This window comes from Xiphophorus couchianus, chromosome 19, assembly GCF_001444195.1.
Source record: "Xiphophorus couchianus chromosome 19, X_couchianus-1.0, whole genome shotgun sequence".
Lineage (NCBI taxonomy): Eukaryota > Metazoa > Chordata > Actinopteri > Cyprinodontiformes > Poeciliidae > Xiphophorus > Xiphophorus couchianus.
Genome location: NC_040246.1, coordinates 16,878,316 through 16,898,938, shown reverse-complemented (window position 1 = coordinate 16,898,938; position 20,623 = coordinate 16,878,316). Strand labels below are relative to the sequence as shown.

The 20,623-nt window shown below is 38.1% G+C and overlaps 1 protein-coding gene across 10 annotated transcripts in view; it reads left to right on the top strand.

The window, feature by feature from the left end:
- The window catches only part of nrxn3a (neurexin 3a), a 123,728-nt gene that overhangs the window by 20,891 nt on the left and 82,214 nt on the right, over nucleotides 1–20,623 (top strand). For all 10 annotated transcript variants that reach the window (XM_028000329.1, XM_028000327.1, XM_028000328.1 and 7 more), the window contains exons 3-5: nucleotides 6,161–6,181; nucleotides 7,037–7,063; nucleotides 8,318–8,329. In XM_028000329.1, coding sequence (XP_027856130.1) covers nucleotides 6,161–6,181; nucleotides 7,037–7,063; nucleotides 8,318–8,329 — 60 coding nt within the window. The remainder of the gene's footprint in view (nucleotides 1–6,160; nucleotides 6,182–7,036; nucleotides 7,064–8,317; nucleotides 8,330–20,623) is intronic.

The following is a 20,623-nucleotide window of genomic DNA, read 5'->3' as shown; positions in this document are numbered from 1 at the left end:
TCTGTCAATATAAACAAGACAGAGTTTTGTATATTATGTATTTGAACAAAACTGTGATAAAAAATACAAATTAATAAATGTTTGTTATTATCACTTTTGTGCAATACCAGAACCTGCATCAATATGCCCACACCGTATGACAACACTTTTAAGATAAAGTCTGATGATTGGGGTTGATTTGAGTAGAAGACTACCTCTTTTAGTTCAGATACTTTTACCTTGCTAATGGACGGTCTTGTGTAAATATATATATATATAAATATATTTCTCATGTACTATAAGGCATAGGTAGTAAAATGTTGAGTTTAGGGAAATCAAAGTCATAGAAAAGGAATACTGTACACAGGCCAGAGTTGGCAGGGCTAGCAGAAAGTGCTGCAGGATGATGAGAAGCAGTAGACCACAACAAATGAAGCCCTGTTGTCACACCAGACCGATCATGGATGACCTGGTCAGATTTAGAAGACTGGAGGTCTGTCTGATGTGATGATGGGAGTACTGACTCATTTTTATACAACAGATGATATAAGTCAGCACAAACATGGTGGGCAGTGTAAGTCATGTCACTTCAAAAGACCTCTGCATCAAGGTGGAGTATGAGTGTTTATAGAATATTACTTTTTGAATAGCTTCTTTTCAGAGAAAATTCAAAAAATCAGAGGATTAATCTGTACATCCACTATAAGGTCAGTACCAATGCTGTGCCCAAACAAAACAAATACAGGAAAAATGACCCAATTTCAACTACTTAATTTTAATACCTTAGAGGAAATTATAAGTCAACTAAGCTCCAGTTCCTGCTGTCTGGATGTTTTACCCACAAATTTCTTTAAGAAAGTCCTGCCTGTTATTGCTGCTGATCTGATCCAAATAGTAAACTCATCGCTCTCATCAGGCGTTTTCCTCCAGGCTCTGAAAACAGCAGTAATCAAACCACTTATAAAAAAGAACAATCTGGACAAATCACTAATGCAGAATTACAGGCCGATCTCCAACCTCCCATTCATCAGCAAAGTTATTGAAAAAGCTGTGTGTAAACAATTAACTAGCTTCCTAACTATAACCAACCTCTTTGACTCCTTCCAGTCTGGTTTTCGTGCTCACCACAGCACAGAGACCGCCCTCGTAAAAGTGTTCAATGACATCCATATAAATACGGACTGTGGCAGAACCACAGTGCTGGTTCTGTTGGACCTCAGTGCAGCTTTTGACACTGTTGATCATGATATATTACTGAATCGACTGGAGAGTTGGGTCGGACTCTCCGGTCCAGTGCTTAACTGGTTTAAATCCTACATAAAGAACAGGGATTTCTTTGTTTCAATTGAAAACTTTTCATCAAAGAGGTCAAAGGTCACATGTGGGGTACCCCAAGGTTCAATCCTAGGACCCCTTTTATTCAATATTTATATGCTCCCACTAGCTCAGGTTATAACAGGAAATAATATTAGCTACCATAACTATGCAGATGACACACAGCTCTACATTAGGATGTCACCAGGTGACTCAGAGCCCATCCAATCACTGAACAGATGCTTAGAACAGATAAATGTGTGGATGTGCCAAAACTTTCTCCAGTTGAACAGAAACAAAACTGAAGTTATTATTTTTGGACCTAAAGAGGAACGATCTAGAGTCAATGCACAGCTTCAGTTATTACAACTGAAAACCAGCGATCAGGCCCGAAACCTGGGAGTAGTGATGGACTCTGACCTGAACCTCCAGAGCCACATAAAGACAGTTACAAAGTCGGCCTTCTATCACCTGAAGAACATTTCCAGGATTAAAGGACTGATGTCTCAGCCAGATCTAGAGAAACTCATCCATGCGTTCATCTTCAGTCGTATTGATTATTGCAACAGCGTCTTCACAGGTCTGTCCAACAAATCAATCAAACAGCTGCAGCTGATCCAGAATGCTGCTGCTCGCGTTCTCACTAAAACCAGGAAGATAGAGCACATAACACCAGTTTTAAAGTCCCTCCACTGGCTCCCTGTAGCTCAAAGAATAGACTTTAAAATACTGTTGTTAGTTTATAAATCACTGAACGGCTTAGCACCACAATACATTAAAGATCTGCTGTTGTTGTATGAACCTTCCAGACCTCTCAGGTCTTCCGGTTCTGGTCTGCTCTGCATCCCCAGAACCAGAACCAAACGAGGAGAAGCAGCTTTCAGCATCTATGCACCACAAATTTGGAACAAACTTCCAGAAAACTGTAAAACAGCTGAAACACTGACTTCTTTTAAATCTCAACTAAAAACCCACCTGTTTAGAATTGTATTTGAAATGTAATCAATTACAAATTTATGGATGGAACTTGACTTAATGCTTTGTTTTGATTATTGATTCTATATTGCATTGTGTTTCTGTGTTTGTAATGATGTAAAGCACTTTGAAATGTCTTGCTGCTGAAATGTGCTATACAAATAAAATTTGATTGATTGATTGATTGAAATAACTATATAAACTTTAGGTAAGAAATATTTAACTTCAGGAAGCCTTGTGTGATGGTAACAACGAAATGGCCCATCAGATTAATCTGCTTTAAAGGTCTAATTTTGAGCAGAATTTTGTCACTAATAAATTACTACTTTAGACTGTTGGTTGAAAGATTGAGACCAAAATATAAAGTTGAAACATATTTTGTTTCTATAACTACCATTGGTCTTAATTGCGCGTTTATCTTAGTAATTCCTCTCTGTGTTTCAGATGAGCTGCTGTTCAAATTAAAATTCAGACAAATTCTCCTCAATAAAATTTTTTCAAATGATAAATGGCCTGTACTTGTATAGTGCTTTATCATGTTCAGAGGGCCCCAGAGCGCTCCTCACTATATTCAGTCATTCACCCATTTGTGGGCACATTCACATGCTAATGGTGGCAAGCTACTGGATAGTTGACACAGATTCCCAGGGACAGTCTGACCGAGGAGAGGCTGCCATGGACCGGGACCACTGACCACCACCAGCAGGCAAAGCGCATGAAGTGTCTTCCGTGCAGAAGTGGATGAAGTGGGGATTGAACCAGAAACCCACTGATTCCCATTGACAACTCAGACTGACACATCCCATGCGTGCTAGTCTGGCACATTAGCTAAAGCAGGGGTGGTTAATGTGCGGCTCTAAATTTGCATGCAACTGCTCTGTTTTTCATGTGTGGCTCATGGTGACTTGACTGGTCTGTTAAGTTTCTCATTTTAACAGTAGTTTGTGGAGGATTTTATTTTGAAAAATAATCAACTTTTCCCCAGCAAAGACGCTTTACACACGTCTGCAGTTCAATTATATCTTTTGCAGTTACTCCAACTGAACGACTAGCATAGCTAAACAGAATATTCTGTCACCTCATGACACAAGTCAGACAATATGAGATATCAATACGACTGCCATTATCTTTTCCTGGTTTTAGCAGCCATTCGCGATTACCTTTGTAGTTTATGCTTGGAGTAGCTATTTGTTATGGTGGGTTGTTGTAGGTGACCAGGAAAACCTGGAGAGTTTGCAGTATGTGAAATTAATTCTTTTGTGAAGTAATGTGAATGTGGGGGGTCCAAACAAATATTTTTCAAATTTGAGAGCGAGAGAAGCTCCCTTCATATTTAATTATTACAATGGCCACTCATGGTTTGCAGCTGTGCCATACTCTTTTCAAGTGACGGATTGAAGAGAGTTCTCTGAGATAGTCAAAACTTGCAATATTGTTTTATCATATAAATCTACTTAAAACTTACTTCTCCAGAACTTTCTTCATGAACAGTTTGTTCTCTTCCTTGGTATTCACAATACTGTTAGTCACTAATTTTCTTTAACCATCCCTCTGATAAAGAGTGGTGTTCACAGTATGTCTTCTTTAAATCAGCGTTAATCGACCGTACACCACTCTGATCAGCAAGATGTTTCTGTGGCCAGTTAAACACAATAACTGCTATCAGATTGCTGACTGTTTAAGTTGAAGGTAAAACACTTGCAGTGTTCACCGTCTCAACTGTCCTCTGAAACTGTCCAGTTTCACACCCATTGACACCAGATGGCTTCAGCAGGCCTTCCTTGCTGTTCCTCCAGCTGTCCATATGTTCATATCAACATGAAACATAGCTCCTGGTGAAATCAGAGATCCTGAAGCTTCGGGATGATGATGAGCATTCACAGTAATTGGTATATTTTTCTGCAGATGTCATTGTTAATAATCCGGCAGTGGTGAAATACCTCTTGAATAATTACGCTTTCCCAGTTTCTGAATTCCATCATGAATCATCCTTTAGGTAATCCACTCTGAGCTCTAATCCCCAGATTCCCTCACCTCACCTTTTGGGTGTAGAGGTAAAAGAAAATCAAGCACATTCACTTGGATTATATGTCCACTGATGAATAAATAAGTTTGTCTAAGACACGGTGAGATGATCTGCGTGAAATTAATCAGGAGGCATTTCTCAGTGTGCAGCTGGAGGCACGAGTTAGAAATACCTGCAACGATTTGACTGCTCTCCGGGCTATTACCTTCATTAAATATTTATGGCTTCACTATCTTTATCTCACTTGCTGTCTCACCAAAATCTGATACTACAAAGCGGCACAATGCAGGGGGAGGAAATTGTTGGAGGAAGTAGGTCAAGATGGAGAAGAAAATGACAGAGCAGCAAAGAGAGGGGACTGAATCCAGCTGTTCATCACACAGACACAATCCACCTGAGTGCTGGGTCGTAACGAAAGACCGAGAAAGAAAATTATAGAAAAAATTGCAAGATTTACATTACATAAATTTAAATTTCTGATTCCCAGAAAAATCATGAGATAATAAGAATACTGTGATCTAAGTGCTAAAAAGCTTACATTTTATTTTACATGCACTATTTTCCAAACTTTTAATTTCTTGTGGTGTAATCTGTGCATTCTCTCTTACACGCACTCGTAAATTGTGACTGTTTAGTGATTAATAAGTTGATGGCCATGCTGTTGTCTACTTTGGCAACTTAGAGTAACAGCAGAGAGTTCTTTCATTAATCTCAGCAAGGATCTCAAGTCAGAATGAAGTTTTATACAATTTACTCAGATTGTCCTCTAAAAGTTAGGGAAGTATCCACAGTTGGTCCATAAATAAAGTTTTGATTTAAAAGTCTAGCATCACTCAGTAAAACTTGATATTGTGCTCATGTGGTCAGTAAATATTGTCTTGATGTAAATCAAAGCTTTGCATGCATGGGGTTCATTGAGTACAATGAGGTAAAATGTGAGATGAGCTGAAATGTTTTCAGGTTTTTCATTTGAACAAAGAGAAAATGTCCAAAAAGCAATCCCAGTATTATTCTGTTTATTATCTTAGCTATTTCTGTAACATTTGTGTGTGGTGTTCAAAACATGTAAACACAGATAAAATTAAAATAATGTTTTTTTAAGAAGTAGTTTTCTCATCACAAATGTCTTTTCCCCAAAGTAACTGGACCTCTTCCATATTGGAGCTGCTCAGTTGAAACTGAATTAATATCTAATGCATACCAAATCAACCACCATCTGCTTGTGTTCACATATTAACACCATAACATGCCCAATTAGTCCATGCTCTGAACATTTAATGCATCTCAAGTCGATTACTGTTCATTTTATTCTGCAGCTACATTGCTTCTCTGGAGCTCAATAAAATAGAAACTCCTCTATAACCAAAGTAAAATTCAATTTGGTGATGAAAATCATCTACCCAGTGTGATGTAAAGCCATCTTTGGGCTTAAATAACAATAAATCATGCACCCAAAGCTCAATGTTTGATATAAAATGTTTAATGCTGATATTGAGTGTTCTTAAGTCTTGGGTTTAAAAACAGAAAATTCAACAACGTCTGAACTTTGCATGGCTTTTTATCAAACTTTTTTCTGGGAACATTTCCTTTATATTGAATGCATAATTTCTTTTGCTGAGTAATCTGTCAGCAGTGGGTCATCTTCCTTTTCTTCTATCCAAATGTCATAAATCAAATGTTTCTTCTTTCTCGCTTTACTGTTAAGAAGCTGGACTGTGTAGCAGATGCAAATGATTGTGTAAACTGCCAACCATTTGCATTGACTGTAAAGTGTTTTAAAAGTTGCATGACATTCATCATGCAAGTACAAAGTGTGTTTCTAATGCTGGTTTCTTTGCTTCTTTTCTCTGTCTCTTTTTATTACAGGGGTCAGGAAGACCATACCAGGTGAGTTGAAATGGGACCTGAAACGACCAATCAGGAAGAATACATTGTGCAGTTGCAAATATTTAAAAAAAGATATTTGGCTTAAGGGTTAACAACTACATCACAGTCTTAAAAGGGGAGATGTGACTGCAGAGGCATTTAGTTTTCATAAGAAGCCAGTTCATTCCTTTGGAATTTCAAAAAATCTAGTTTTTAAATGTTTTTGTCATTAAAAGGTACAACATCAAACAGCAACTTCTGGCCCAAAATAGACATTTATTGTTTAAATCACTTACATTTTAAAGCTTTTTGTAGAAATATTTTCTAAAAATGTTCCAAAGCCTTTCTTGGAAAATAAAAAAATAAATTGAAGACCAGTCCCAGTTCTGTTGTTCAGTGCTACCACATTATTACTGGGGAAAAATTATGCTGCTTCTTTCTTCTATAGTTTTTGATCCCAAAATTATGTTTAATGTGTGCAGTTGCAATCAAAAGTTTCCATCCCATCACCATGATCTTGAATGCCATGTCAATATGTGGATTTTTATGATTTGAGCCATTATTTTCCAGGGTTTTTTGCAATATAAAATTGCAACAAATCTGGAACCCCCCCCCCAAAACTAAAATCCTACAGTTATGTGAGGTACCAGGTGGCTTACCAGGTCAGTTCTGGTTCTGATTTCCCAGTTGAAGTATTCTTTAAAAGTGTGAATTTTTCTCAGGAAGCCTCCTGCTCAGATACAGGAAGCTTTGGAAAGTGATTGTGTTCGGATGTCATGCTTTCCCTTCTGAAAGCATGTTTCATCTCAATACCACAGAGTATTGAATCAGAGTGTTCTCTGTCTCTCTTTTATTTCCTTTTCTTTTCCTCTCAAGGCCTCGCACACATGATGGCAGAACAAGGTACGCCTTCTTTACTTCTTCTCCATAAAACATTCTTTGTTTTTGGTGTGGAACTGCATGTTTTGCTGAGGTGAGTGTTGTCTATGGAAGTGCATGCTTCTGTACGCAGAGACAATAAGTGTAGAAGGTGAGTCAGTTGTAGACAAATCTGAGATCTTTCAGGCAGAACATGACTTTATTCGTAAATCGTAGGCATCTAACAAGTGTGGAAAATTCTCCCTGCATTTGAAAAATTTGTAAAAATGCTCACTTTTTTTTCATATTAGAAATAACTGGTAGGTTCCAGACTAGCTCACCTTTTATCTAGCTCAGTTATCCCCATGGTCTGGTCAGCTTACAAAAACCAATAAACCTGTGTGCTCTAGAACTGCGAATGCTTTGTTGGGCCCCCGATCTCTTACGGCTTGACCAAGCCGAACGGGGAGGTTGAGGTCTGCCTATGTGGGTGTACGTCAAGTTCAAAAGTAGCAAAGAAACCTTTGGGTCTTGGCCCAGTTGGCTGCTGACTAAATGGAAAATTCCAAAAAGTGTTAGTTTCATTTTATCAATGAGGGACATTTAGAAGCGTCCATGGAAGTCTCTAAATGTCCAAACAGTCAGCTGGGTGACTTAAGTTTACTCTAAGAATAAAATGTCTAATTTAAAATAGCTCAACTGTGCTTATTTAGCAGAAAGATGAGGAATGATACAGATCAACCCAATTTGATTGTTAAAATCTGACATTTAAGTCTGACATGTTTCCTTAGGTTGAAATAGGAGATACATTTTATGAGGAAATTAAATGTAAAGTATTTGCAGAACTGAAATGAAATGGAAACTGGCCTACTTTTAACCAATAGAGCGTTCATGGACATTTTAATTCCAGCTGTTAAAACAAAATGGCAAAATAGGAATATATGCACATTTTTTATTGTTTTTTTTGTCTTTTAGTTTTTTTTTTTTTTTTAAGTTTACAAAAGATGTACGGTAAATGTCATTTAATTGCAGAACAGATTACCTGCATGTGTTGATTCTGTGCTATCCACGTTGAACAGAACTTTATTTTTCAAATGTTTTCATTCAAGCTGTAATAGCTTGTTCCAGGATTCTTTATTGCTTGCTGTGTTTGCATGTTTTAAATGTTTGAGAGGTGCTCTGTTCTGATTAACCCTCATGAACTTACACCCTGTCCTCTTCTTCCTCCCTGCCTGGCCTGTTTCGGCTGTGGACTCTTTGTTCCTCCCCCTCCTCCTGCTGCTGCTGCTGCTCTTCTAGCTAAAAGCAAAGGTACAGCCTTTTCAAAATCTTTCCTTTTCCACCAGTATGAAAAGCGGCGATTGCTCTGTGAGTGTTTGAGTGGAGCGTGTTAGATGTTTTAATGTGTTTACTTGTCTGTGTTCTATAATGCTTTCTCACTGAGGGTGCTTGTATTAAGTGAGTAATTAAGCCAGCAGCAAATGAAAGGGGGAGAAAAGAGACTTGCTTTGTGTGTTCTGTGTGTGTTTGAGTGTGTTTCATGATTTGTTTAAAGGCTTTAAGTGTGTGCAGGAAGGCCGCACAGCTGATCAGTTTTCAGAAAAACCCTCTCCAGCTTTGCTTTCTGCAAACCAAAGTGTCCACTCAGCAGCTGTGTTCTGCAGGATTTATGAGATGCTCACGGTTTCTTTTTATCAGAAACTTATCTGACAGAATATCCTGCTTACTTGAGGCATTTCTATGACTAGACATGCATTTCTATGTTTTTATGACAAGATGTAAACAGCAGCAATAAAAGAGAGAAGTTAGTTAATTAGTAATTTTCCAGGAAATAATTGGAGGTTTTAGGCTGGATTTTGATTCCCATCATAGTATGCTTTTAAGGCTTGGAGCCTTAGAAATGGAATTGCCCAACGTCTCAAACCACAGATAAACCTTTTTTTATTCACATCTCACTTCAGTGAATACATAGTGGTCTGCGGTGATGCTTTTGTGTGATTATATGAATTCAGGAAATGTCACTAAAAACATTGAAATTGTTAAATAACAACTATTATGTTCTGAAGGAGGTGAGATAAAATCTTTATAATGCACAGATGTATGAGTAGGAAAAAGCTGGCAGCAATGCTTCACAGTAAAGATTAGTTGGTTTTAACTTAAGAGTTAAACCCTTTGAGTCAAGGATATTAAAGACTCCCGTAACTTTTAAGACAAAATCTTTGTTTTGGTTTATTAGGTAAAAATTAAGCTTGCTCTGTAGAAAATGCAAGCTATACAATTGTACAACAATTTTTAAAAAATCTGTATTGATGTCCAGACATTCTTTGAAAATGTGTAGAAAAAAAAAAGCTCAATTTGTCAAAAAATCTGAATGTCTGAGGATGAAAAATTGAATTTTAAAATGTAACTGAGTTCAAATTGGATAATGGCTTGAAGAATTGTGGTTAGATGATTGACTTATCATGTTTCCATGTCTAATCTAGTGATATTAAAGATGCAATCCTTTGTCTTTTTTACATCAAAATCATTGTATTGGATAACATGGAAAATGCAGACTTTGTTTTAGAAAGGATAAAGGCTTGTGGCTTGTGTTTGTAACACATTTAGACCTGTTTCCTGTCGGTGTGTGATTAGTTGTGCACCCAAAATGGCTTCCCCCCTACATAAGCCTGGTGCTCGCTTCTGAAGATTTCTGCTCCCAGAGATTTCCACTCCCCTCCCTCACCTCCGCTCTTATATTTTCTTGTTGCTGTGTCTAATCCCTCAGCGAGATGGTTGCCATTATTAGGTATGGCACACACGCAGGATCTCTGTTGTCGCCTGTTCGGCACACGAAAGGCTCCATTCTAGCTCTGTTTGCATGCCATTGCACTAGTGGCAGAGGAAAAATAAGATAAGAAACAGCCTCTGCTTCAGAAGGGTCATAATTTACTGTTATAAGCTCAAACTAACTTCTCTATATTAACTTTTAGATTTCTCTTTGATTCTTTTTTTGTTTTTTGAAATGTTCTTTTCCCCTTATCTGGCAGTGTTTCTCATCCCCTGCTGTGTCTTCTCTATTTTCCCTTCTCATTCCCGCCTTAACTAGCTCATCCTTTCTTTGCCTCTCTTTCACCTGCAGCAGTTTCTTTAAACAGTTGCAGTTTTGTCTCTTCTCAGTTGATTCTTGCTGTCTTATCGCCTCCCTCTGGTTTAAACACACCGTCTACATGAGTGCTCATGGGAATCTAACAGAAACACAGTGATGTGCAGATCTGTGTAATATTTCTTGAAATGTATACATCATGTTTTTCATCAAACTAAAGACAGTTTGAAAAAGCGTCATAATCATAGTAAAATTGTGAATTCAGTACCTCAACTCGCCTCTAAAATCTCTAAAACCTAAGATTTGTCTTCCAACCAAGAAAGTTCAAGGTGATTTGCTTTTGTTGCAGTTTGTGATAATCTGCAGATTAATAATGCATTTCTGTCATTTAATGGGTGAAAATACCCAAATACTAACAAACAAACTTAATAGGTTTTTAGAAATTGATCCAGTAGGGGCACCGTGACACTCTCCATGAAAATACGTGAATAAGGATTTACTAAATCTGGTTCTTTGCCTGGAGAAGGATCTGAGAAACATGGAATAATGACAAACTCTTAAAGTAAAAAGGATCATGTGTTTAAAACAGCGATTAAGACCGTTATCTCCCAGTAGCAGAATTCAGTGAACCTGTTTATTAAGGAGATCATGACTGGGTGGCTTACTGGGGTTCAAGAATACTTGGACAGTTGGAGTCTATGCGCTTGACTGAGTGCTGATAAATGAGCCAGACTGGGATCCCCCAGCACCGATTTTGAAGAGGGGGAAGGTGGACAGGTTTACTGGGCAGAACCGAGGCGACATTAAAATCTGCAACTGGACAATGGTTTAAGATCCGACGTCTGAGTGGTTGGAATAGTTTCCAAATATAAAGTTAATTTTTCTATAAATTGTAACTCCTTTACTTTGTCATTCTGCTGTTGGTGCCTGTTTGCACTCAGAGTACAGTGGATGGGTGTCATGCTGTGGTGTCTTTTTGATTACAGTTCCCACATAACAGTGGATGTCTGTACAGATGAAGCCATATTTATGGAAATGTTTGAATAAAATTTGGAAGACCTCTAGAAACTGAAAGACAGTCACACATGGTCATATGACTTTGACCCATCTTGGCGAGCTGCTCTGTGGCACCACACTGTGCAGAGTGTTTGCTGGCACAGCCAGTTTGCCAAGAAACAGTAGTGAGAACAAAAACAACAGAGTCAGACAAAATGAAGAACACTACGCTATGACAACAAATAGAAGAAAAAAACACTCAATAGTACTACAACAAGTACTACCTTGAAAACCGACATATTAAGTCTTAAAGCTGCTCAATTGCCTGTGACACAAAAATTAAGTAAAGCATATCAAAATTGTGTTTTGACCTGATCAGCAATAAGTAGAAATTTTAAATACCATTGATCATTGGAGAAACATTAAGATCCTAGGTTAGAATTTTATACATTATATGCAAAATATTTTTAGGAGGAAAATTATATTTACCTAATGTGTGCCTACACCACCGATTGTACATCACAATGGGAATGTATGTCTTGCAATGCATACATCATTGTTTTAGTTACTTGAGAGAGTGTTCTCACACAATTTTATAAAAATAATCTTTATGTTGATGGTTTTGTAGGGTCTTTGTTGATGTTTTAATTATATCAATGGTTGTTTATTGGGGTTTTAAGTGGAATATGGTGGCAGTGTACGTTCAGAGTGGGGCTGTATGCACCAAAGTTTAAATAACATGTAGAAGAATCCAGCTTCACATGTAGTTCTCAGGCCCCACCACTCCCAATTCTTTCTTTGAATCATTCTCTTATATTCTAACTCCTAAACCTGCTAACCCATTGAAACATCTGAAAAATTAGGCTGATCTTTCAATGAAATAAAATCTGCTCAATTCTGTGTAATAAAAGTCATCTAATTAATGTATCAACTAGTATCAACATTTGCCCTCCTATTTGTAGCATGTGTGGGTGTTGTGTCTACATGTGTGCAAAGTGAGCAGGTAGGAGTGTGCAGCAAAAGATCATCAAGTAGTATGCTAATCAGGCTTGATGCACTATAGGGGTGTGTGTTCATGGTAACCTTGAGGAGGCTGACAATCGGAAGATAATGAGCGCTGGGAATTGTCTCAAACACACTCAGATGTCAACATGGCAGGACTGACAACACACTAGTATTGGTACATAATATCAAATTATCCTTTTAGACTTCACCTCGGACAGATTCCACTCTGAATGATTGGACGTAGACCAAGCTTGGATATATGGGTGGAGTCCTTTTGATTAATCTGGCAACTGTGGCTCAGTGGTACAGTGGTCGCCTTGCAATTGGAAAGTTGTGGATTCTTGAAAGTCCGTTTGTGATCACATGCAACCTCTTTATTTGTACAACACTAATTCAGTCTAAATTAACCATTGAGCTCACAATATTTAATTGAAAGTTACTTCAATTGGGTTTCTTCAATTGACTCAGTTGAAGTAACTGCATTATAAATGATTAAACTGCAGCCGCGCGTAAGCATCTGTGCTGGAAAGAAGTCAAACGGATGTGGAATTTGCTAATTCTCAAAATAGATGATTTTGAGAAATAGAGATAGCCTTGTGAGAAGCGCTTTAGGCGCTACTGCCCTAACCAATGTGTCTCCCCATGTTACAAATGCTCCTGAGTCCCCCTGAGATTAACAACAGCATAAGCACATTCTGTTGTAAAGTGTTGAAATGCCAGCAGACGGACTTCATGCAGCAGCCAATCGATGCAGCAATCCTCCAGCTGTTTGAAAGTCACAACCTGCTACACTCTGAACATTTGTATTTGAGTCCTGTTTGGTATGTGGTGATTACACCCAGTTTGAGCTGCATATGATTGCAGAATTGCCCAGGTGGATCTGGGTGAGTGACGGAATAAAATGTGAGGTCTCCACAGGCCCATTTTTATTCACAATGGATCAGTTAAAGACTGATTCATTGCCCCAGAATAATGTCAATGCTGTTTTTATTGATAGGCAAGAAATTGATTGTCTAAATTTCAAATGTATATAGCCTGTTGTACTCCTTTGCTTGAAGCAAAGCCACCATGGTCCCATGGCGGTGAACACATATGCTCACTGTTGGTGTCACACAAATAGTTTCTTCCACTGAAATAAAAACACAGATCCAGTCTGGTGAGGGCGTGTTCTGTTTCGACTGGTCATGCACATGTCTATTTTTGTAAAGTTGTTGTCTATGTCCTTTGTGGTACATCCCAAATAAGAACAGCAGTAAGGTGGTGTCTGGAGGCATATTTGTTATTCATAAATAATCCTCATTGAATATCACTATAGATAGTGTTTATGGTAAAATGTTACAGAAACAACAGGATTTAAAATCTTGGTTTAGTGGAACTCCCTTCTGGTCATAACACTACAGTAGAGCATTAAGTCCTTGACTCTTTCTTTTCTCTTCTTTGTGTCTTAGCCTTTTCCAGTTGCTGGTTATTACAAACACTCCAGTGCTCTGCAGCATTGCTCTGCTGGCCCACAAGGTTGTGATTGTAACCTATTTGGTCAAAGATGTCAACCCCAATAGTCAAATTGCCCTGGAGCAAACATATTTCAGCAGCAGAGCGCTCCCTAGACAACATTTCAGGCAGGGGGTGGGGCGTTGGTAGCAATCTTAAGGGAAAAAAAACATGGCGGTGATCTGAAAAACGATTAAATCCAGATTCCGAGCGACAACATAGCTCACCCCCCCTGAGGGGATTGACATGGGCAGCAGCATAGGAGGGAGAGAAAGATGGAGGAGGAGGAAAAGGAGGAGAGATCATGAGGGAGCGTGCTGGTTATCTTAATTAAATGGAAGTGCATTTCATCCTCCTCCTATTGATTTGTGCCAGCGGCTGTGTGTACATTGTGTGTGTTTCAAAGGCTCCGTCTGATCTGTGGAGCTGAATTTACTGGTGTGACGACTGAAGTCGACAAACTGCTCAGAGTTTTGTTGTACTAAATAATAAAACTGAGATCTCACAAACTGCTTATGGCTGCTATATAATTTAATGAAGTCACAAATACGAAACAAAAGAAAAATACACTCGAGTGTTTGGAAAGGTGTCTGCTTTCCTGATTGCATGAATGCATCTATTTTACTGTGCCGATCCCGGCCAGGCTACACACAAACCCAAAGCATTATTCTTGTTCTCCCTTTCCGCCCCTTCTGCCCTGCTTCCATTTATTTTGATTCCTGAAAGTTAATGCTAACAGTTCTGTCAAGCGACTGTGCTTCAGGCAACACTGCTTAAATACATCTTTTGCTATTTTAGTGACCTGCTTTCTGGCATGGGTTCTTTTTTCCCATTACTGGGAATGACATTTCATTTAGACCACATCATTCATCTTTTCCAAGTCAACATTCTGCTTTTCATTTTTATTTTCGTCTTTGATATATCTCTTGTATTCACTTGACTTGTTTTACTGTTTTTCTTTGGCCGCGTTTTGTTCCTGCTTTTTACTCTGATTTACCTTCTTAGGTCCACTTTGAGAAAAAGTGTCCTTCATTTTTTGTAATATATTTTAGGTAATATACAACTTTATTTAGTATTTTGCATCATGACAATAAATCATTTTTATAGGAACATTGTGATGAAGTGCATCACTGTACACCAACAATGTTTGTGTGAGTGTGATATTTTAACTAAAGAATCCCTGGAACCTGAGCAATTGAGAAAATTTATTAACTTCTCCCTCTATTTAAGAGTGGTGGGGCAAAATTATATATTTTTTTATTTTTTGTAATATTTTTTTCATGGTTCATGTTAGTTAATCCACCCCAAAATTAATTTGCACCCTTGTTTTACAACCAAATTAGGCATGTTCAGTTTTAGGGGGCTGATCTGTTTCGGTTTCAAAAGAATTACCATTTGAGCAATGTTTCTCCTGATTTCCTTTTTCTCACTTTACAAGTTGCCTTGTAAATCAAAGAGGCATTTTTAGCTGTGTATCTGTGTAAAGGCAAAGACTGGAATGTGGTTTTAATTTTAAAGAACATAAGGACTGAACTAACAATGAATCCTGATCTAACTGGTCAAGGATGGACCAGCAAATGAAGCTTGTGTCTTTTGCTTTACATTGATACAACTTTGCAATCCTAAATTGTGCCTTTTATATAGAGGAAGCTTTGTCCTTCAACCATTCCAAGCCAGACATGTATTTAGTATTGCCATGAAGATGAACATTTAACATGCTAGCTGAGACCAGTTTATTCTGATAAGTTTTAGGTATTTTGATATTTCTCTGAAAGAACTATACTCTGTGATCTTTCTTGACAAAATTTGCAGCGAAGATGTTTTCTATTTGAGAATCTTTAGAGATTAAAGGACATGAAATATAGATTTATATCCTAACATTTACCAGATTGAGTTTTGGTAACTATTCCTTCTCTAAGGAATAGTATTTCCTTATTGGCATTATATTAACACACACCTGCATGCTCCAGAGCACTCCTGCTTTGACAGGGATACATACAAATCCTGGTTATTTCCCAGATATCATCACTGTTAATGATGCCAACCTGAATCTGAATGAGGCCTAAATAAATAGACGGGATGTTAGACGAGCTTTACAGGAGACAGCTTCACAGGTCTCAAACTTTTTTCTTTAAACCAAAGTCATTCAAACCACCTTTTAGCAATGTATGCTAACAACCTGCAGCATCTATCACAGCTGCACTTTTATTTGGCCATAAAGTGTGCTGCCTTTGTCCTCTGATTGCTTATTTTATTTATATATTCATGTTTTTCTAATGGATTAAGTCTTTCAGATTGTGAAGAGACTTTTGGGTTCAGCCAAATGGTTCTTACATTTTTATGTAGTTACATAAAAGACCTGTAATGAATCTGAAGCTGAAGCTGAAGTGAATTTGAACAGATCTTTTTGAGGATTTTAAGGTTGCTTTTTTAATCTTTTGGGTGGCTTGATGAAAAAGCGGTGAAGAATGATGTAACAGTCATTTGTAGAACGCTAATTTGAACTTTCTGTGATTATCGCTGCTGCTACATTTCCTTGAAAAGAAATCACTAAATGAGCCTGGTGTGAAAAGGGAAATTTTTTTTCCGATTGCTTTGTGGCTCCTATGCAGTGCAGTTGAGTCGATGGCATGGCACCAAAGTTAGCTTTGCATATATTTTCTTCTTTGCTCTGTGTTTGACAGTCAGAATGGGCCTGCCTTATCTTCTTCAGCTTTTGCTTTGTTCCACATGGCTGAGCTCCCAATGAGCTGCGGTGATCGTTCGATTGCCTTTAGCCGACCATAACTGCTTCCAATCCTAAAGTTGTGACAGAGAAATTGTGGACATTTGAGGAGAGAAATGATCTATTGTTGCCATGTAGCTCTGACTGGCTGCTATCAGAAGCATTCGACCCCAGAGAGGAATTATCTCAGATGAAGAAAAACTCCAGTGTTTCAGCGCTGAAGGTGACCTGAACGCTCCGGCTCAGCAAATTAAAGCGTCGGTGCTATCAGATGCTGAGGAAAGCTAAGCGGATACAAACACCACATCCACGCTGAAGAGGTAAATGCCTATCATTGATTGATCTCCCTCTCAGATCCATTTTATGTAATTCCCATCAGCATAATTCAGTCTACTAAACATTCCCCCCAGCCTTTAAAATTAATGCAAAGTCCCACAGAGAGAGTCGACTGCAAAACATTTGTGCAGTTATTAGAAAATAAGATATACCTGAGGGCTGTGTGCTGGGCCCACTAAGCTTTAAACATGTATATCCAGATAAGAGAAGTCCATTATGTTTCATGCTGAATGCTCATCAGCTGGCTTTGATGCCACAAAAGCTGTGAAGGATTATATTTCCAGAGGCTAACACAAAGTCGCTTGAGATCACAGTTTGTTGCAAAGTTATGCAAATTCCCCTCTAAAATAGACAGCATTTTGAGTGATTTATTCAAACCCAAGATGGCTGTCAAAAGTCCAAATATAACAAAAATAACCAAAAAAAGTCTTGGTCTTTTAATCTTTTGTCACAGAATATCTTTACCATACCAACACATTCATTTTACACTTTACCATTCACTATTTTTGGTAAACCCTCCTTGTATCCCTTACGACACGCTTACAACTGGTTATTTTCATAGTTCAACCATCTAATGTAGTTTAATTATTATCCCCAGTGAAAATCATCTTAGCACTACTGCAGAAACTAACATTGACAGTCTTTTTTATTTCTGTTCAGGTGAGTTCAGACAATCAGCATCACAGAAAATAAATGCAACTCATGAGTTGTTTGCTTTGCAAATGACAGCCAATAGCCTGCCAAGTAGCATAGCGGCTAGTTATTTCAGCTTCCAAGGTTATGCACAAATAACTTCAGCTATGTGACAGAAAAATTTGCAAATACGTGAATTTTTTGAGCGTGAAATATTATTATGCTCAGCCATAAAAAGGCAGAGGTCCACTACATTCTAATAAAATGAACAATATCAACAGACTCTTTTTGATTTAGTGAAGAAACTACTCTACCCTTAGTTCACCTTGGACCATGAAGCTACCCACCTTGTTTCCTAGGGATAGTTCAGTTATCCTTCAGAGGAAGCTAATTTCAATCACTTGTGTTTAGGATCTTATTCTCTCAGGCTTGATCCTGATCTCAAGACGTTATATATAGTTTAGAATAAAGATGAACCAGTAAATGGAGTGCTTCACTTTTTTATTGCAACAGTGAAGACAAATCTCTAATTGATCTACTCATCTCTTGTTAAATCTCTTAGAAACAACACAATATACTTGCACTCACTTCTTGAAACTCACCCTAATGCAGACCTACCTTTTCCAGTTGAAGAACAGATGATTAGGACCTGAGTAACAGATGTTTCAAGTTCATAACCCAAAAATATAATGACAACTGTGTACTTTTTGACATCGATATTTTCACAGAAAAAAGTCTGCAAAATAAAACCTGACTTGTTTATGATTTGAATTATCACTTCCAGAGCTTTTTGATTGTTTTTTTGTAGAATACATGGGAATGATGTAGAGTAGGAAAAACCATCATAAAAAATATTGGTAATAAAGTATATACATATAGGGACTTATGGTGAAATATTTGCCTCTTTCATTTTAACTGACTACTGTAATGTTGATCAAAAATGAGGTCAATTACTTTATTCCATCTATCTTAATATCTTACTAAATTATGCCTGATTACTATTACCTTAATCTTTTTTTAAAGATAAATACTTTACTCTTCACTCAGTTTCTGCTCTATAGTGTTTACCTCAGGAACCTATGCTGTCCAATACCCCAGGTCTGCATTGAGAAATGTGCTTCTCATGTTTTTCACACTGATACACACATGGGTGCCCTCTGCCCTCCTTGTGTGCCATCTCCTTGCTCTTTGCTGTGTGTGTGGATGGTGGAAATCTGTGTCATTTTGGCCTCGGCTCTACCGTGGGAGTAGGTCACGCTTGGTGAGGTAATACAGCGTGAACATGAGAACTGGAACCAGCCAAGCCTGGGACATTTTCCAAAGCTTCACACATGCATCTCCCTGCTGGCACCACATCAAGCTGAAGGCGTCCTCTTACTGACTCATATCTGCAGGTTTTACTGTGCAAAAAACAAACTAAACCTCCACTGGTGGTTCTCCGCAGGTTGTGGGAAAAGGCATCAATGCAAACTCTACAGATTTACATTCACTGATACCCCCAGAAAATACACTGGAGTTTACATTTTTGTAAGACATATCAGCAATATTATTTTTGTCTATAGTCTAAGGAATAATGTATCATGAGTAGCATGATGTAGAATACATGGGAATGATGTAGAGTTTGAATAAATCTGAATCTTAAAATTATAACATTCAGTTACATGCACATCAATTCTGTATTCATAGTGGCTAATCTGTACGCAGTGACTGTGGGAGATAGGCACCTGTCCGGGGGGCCATGCATAAATAAGTGGGTCTAGACAATAGTGGTTTATTTGAACTGATCAGCAATTAGATATATTTTAATGAGAAAACCAGTTCAAGTCAAATCAAAACTAAAATAGTATACAGAAAATGTAATCTGAATTTTAGATCTGTATGTCATAAATTAAAAGAAAATCATATTTTCCAACAAAACTGGTTAAGAGTTTGAACCTATTTATACCAGAATTAATAAGCTTGATCCCCAGTTCTTCTACTGTGTAGTTATCTGAGTTGATAATATTACTAGTACCGTACTCTTTTTCCAAGGCTGTTTATCTGAAATTGGAACAATTCAGACAAACTCCTCTACCTCGTTTTTTCTTTTCAAGAGTGACCATTTTCTGGTCATATTAGTGTAAGCTGTCATCACAGCATACCCCCACTTTATCGTCCCCTCATTATTCTGTCCTCACTGAGACCTCTGTGCCATGCATCTGAGGCGTCGTCTGTAGCTGGCGGTCAGAGAGCGATGACGGGCGTTGACACTTTGCAGACATTATCTGCATGTCACTGTCCTGCAGCCCCTACTTCCCTTTCTATAAACTTGTGGTTCAGGCAAGCGAGTTTACATGCACAAACAGTGACATGGTGCAGGCTAGCTTGGGATGCAAAGGTTGAGTGATGCATACAGAAAAATGTGGTAAATTAGTTCAATTGTGGTGGAAGATTGGTAATTATTGTCTCAGTGCTCACCTCGTCATCCTTCAGCAACACCCACAGCCCCTCCTGCCCATGCATTTTCCTGTTTGCAGTGGAGTGAATTTTAAAGAATTCAATTGATCCCAGTCAGATTTAATTACCTCTCCTTTTCCCTATTGGGAACCAAATTAAACTCTATTCAGATGTTATCTTTCCTTGTGGTGTCATTGGTAAATGCAACAATGGGAAACTGAATCTTATCATTGCCTTTACTCAGATGTGGTAAAGAATGATCCCCACATTTAAATCATAGTTGTTGTTTTTTTCAGATTGGGATGTAATACAGAACAATGTCAAACATCCATCTCATGATCCTGTTCCAAGTGGACCCACCTTTACCACCGATCACTCTGATTAGTCTCAGTTCTCTGTATCAGGATTTTGGTTCACTCTCTTTCCACCCCTCCCCAACATTACATCAGCTCATTGATGTGATGGATACATTTCTTTCTGTTCAGCTGTCTTAAGGTCCCAATCTATTAGGTTAAGATCTGCACTATGACTGGGTCCCTATTTTCTTTTTTTTAGCATATCTGTTGTGGATTTGCTGGTGTTTTGTGAGATCAATATGTTTTTACCCCAGTCTGGGCAAAGCTTCAGATGCCTGACAAATTGTCTCACATTTGACTTTAGAATGCTTTGCAGTCACTGAGTCAAAAATATTGCATACAAAGTGTCCAGGTGCTGTGGCTGCAAAGCAAGCCATAAGTCTTCCACCATCGTGCAGGGTAATTGGCAAGACGTGTTTGACGTGTTTGTGCTGATATGCTGTGAGCTTAGCATTATATCTATGCAATTCTAATCTGATCTTATCAGTCATTATTGTTCAAGAAGTCTTGTGGTTCATGAGATTCAAATCATTCTCATTTAA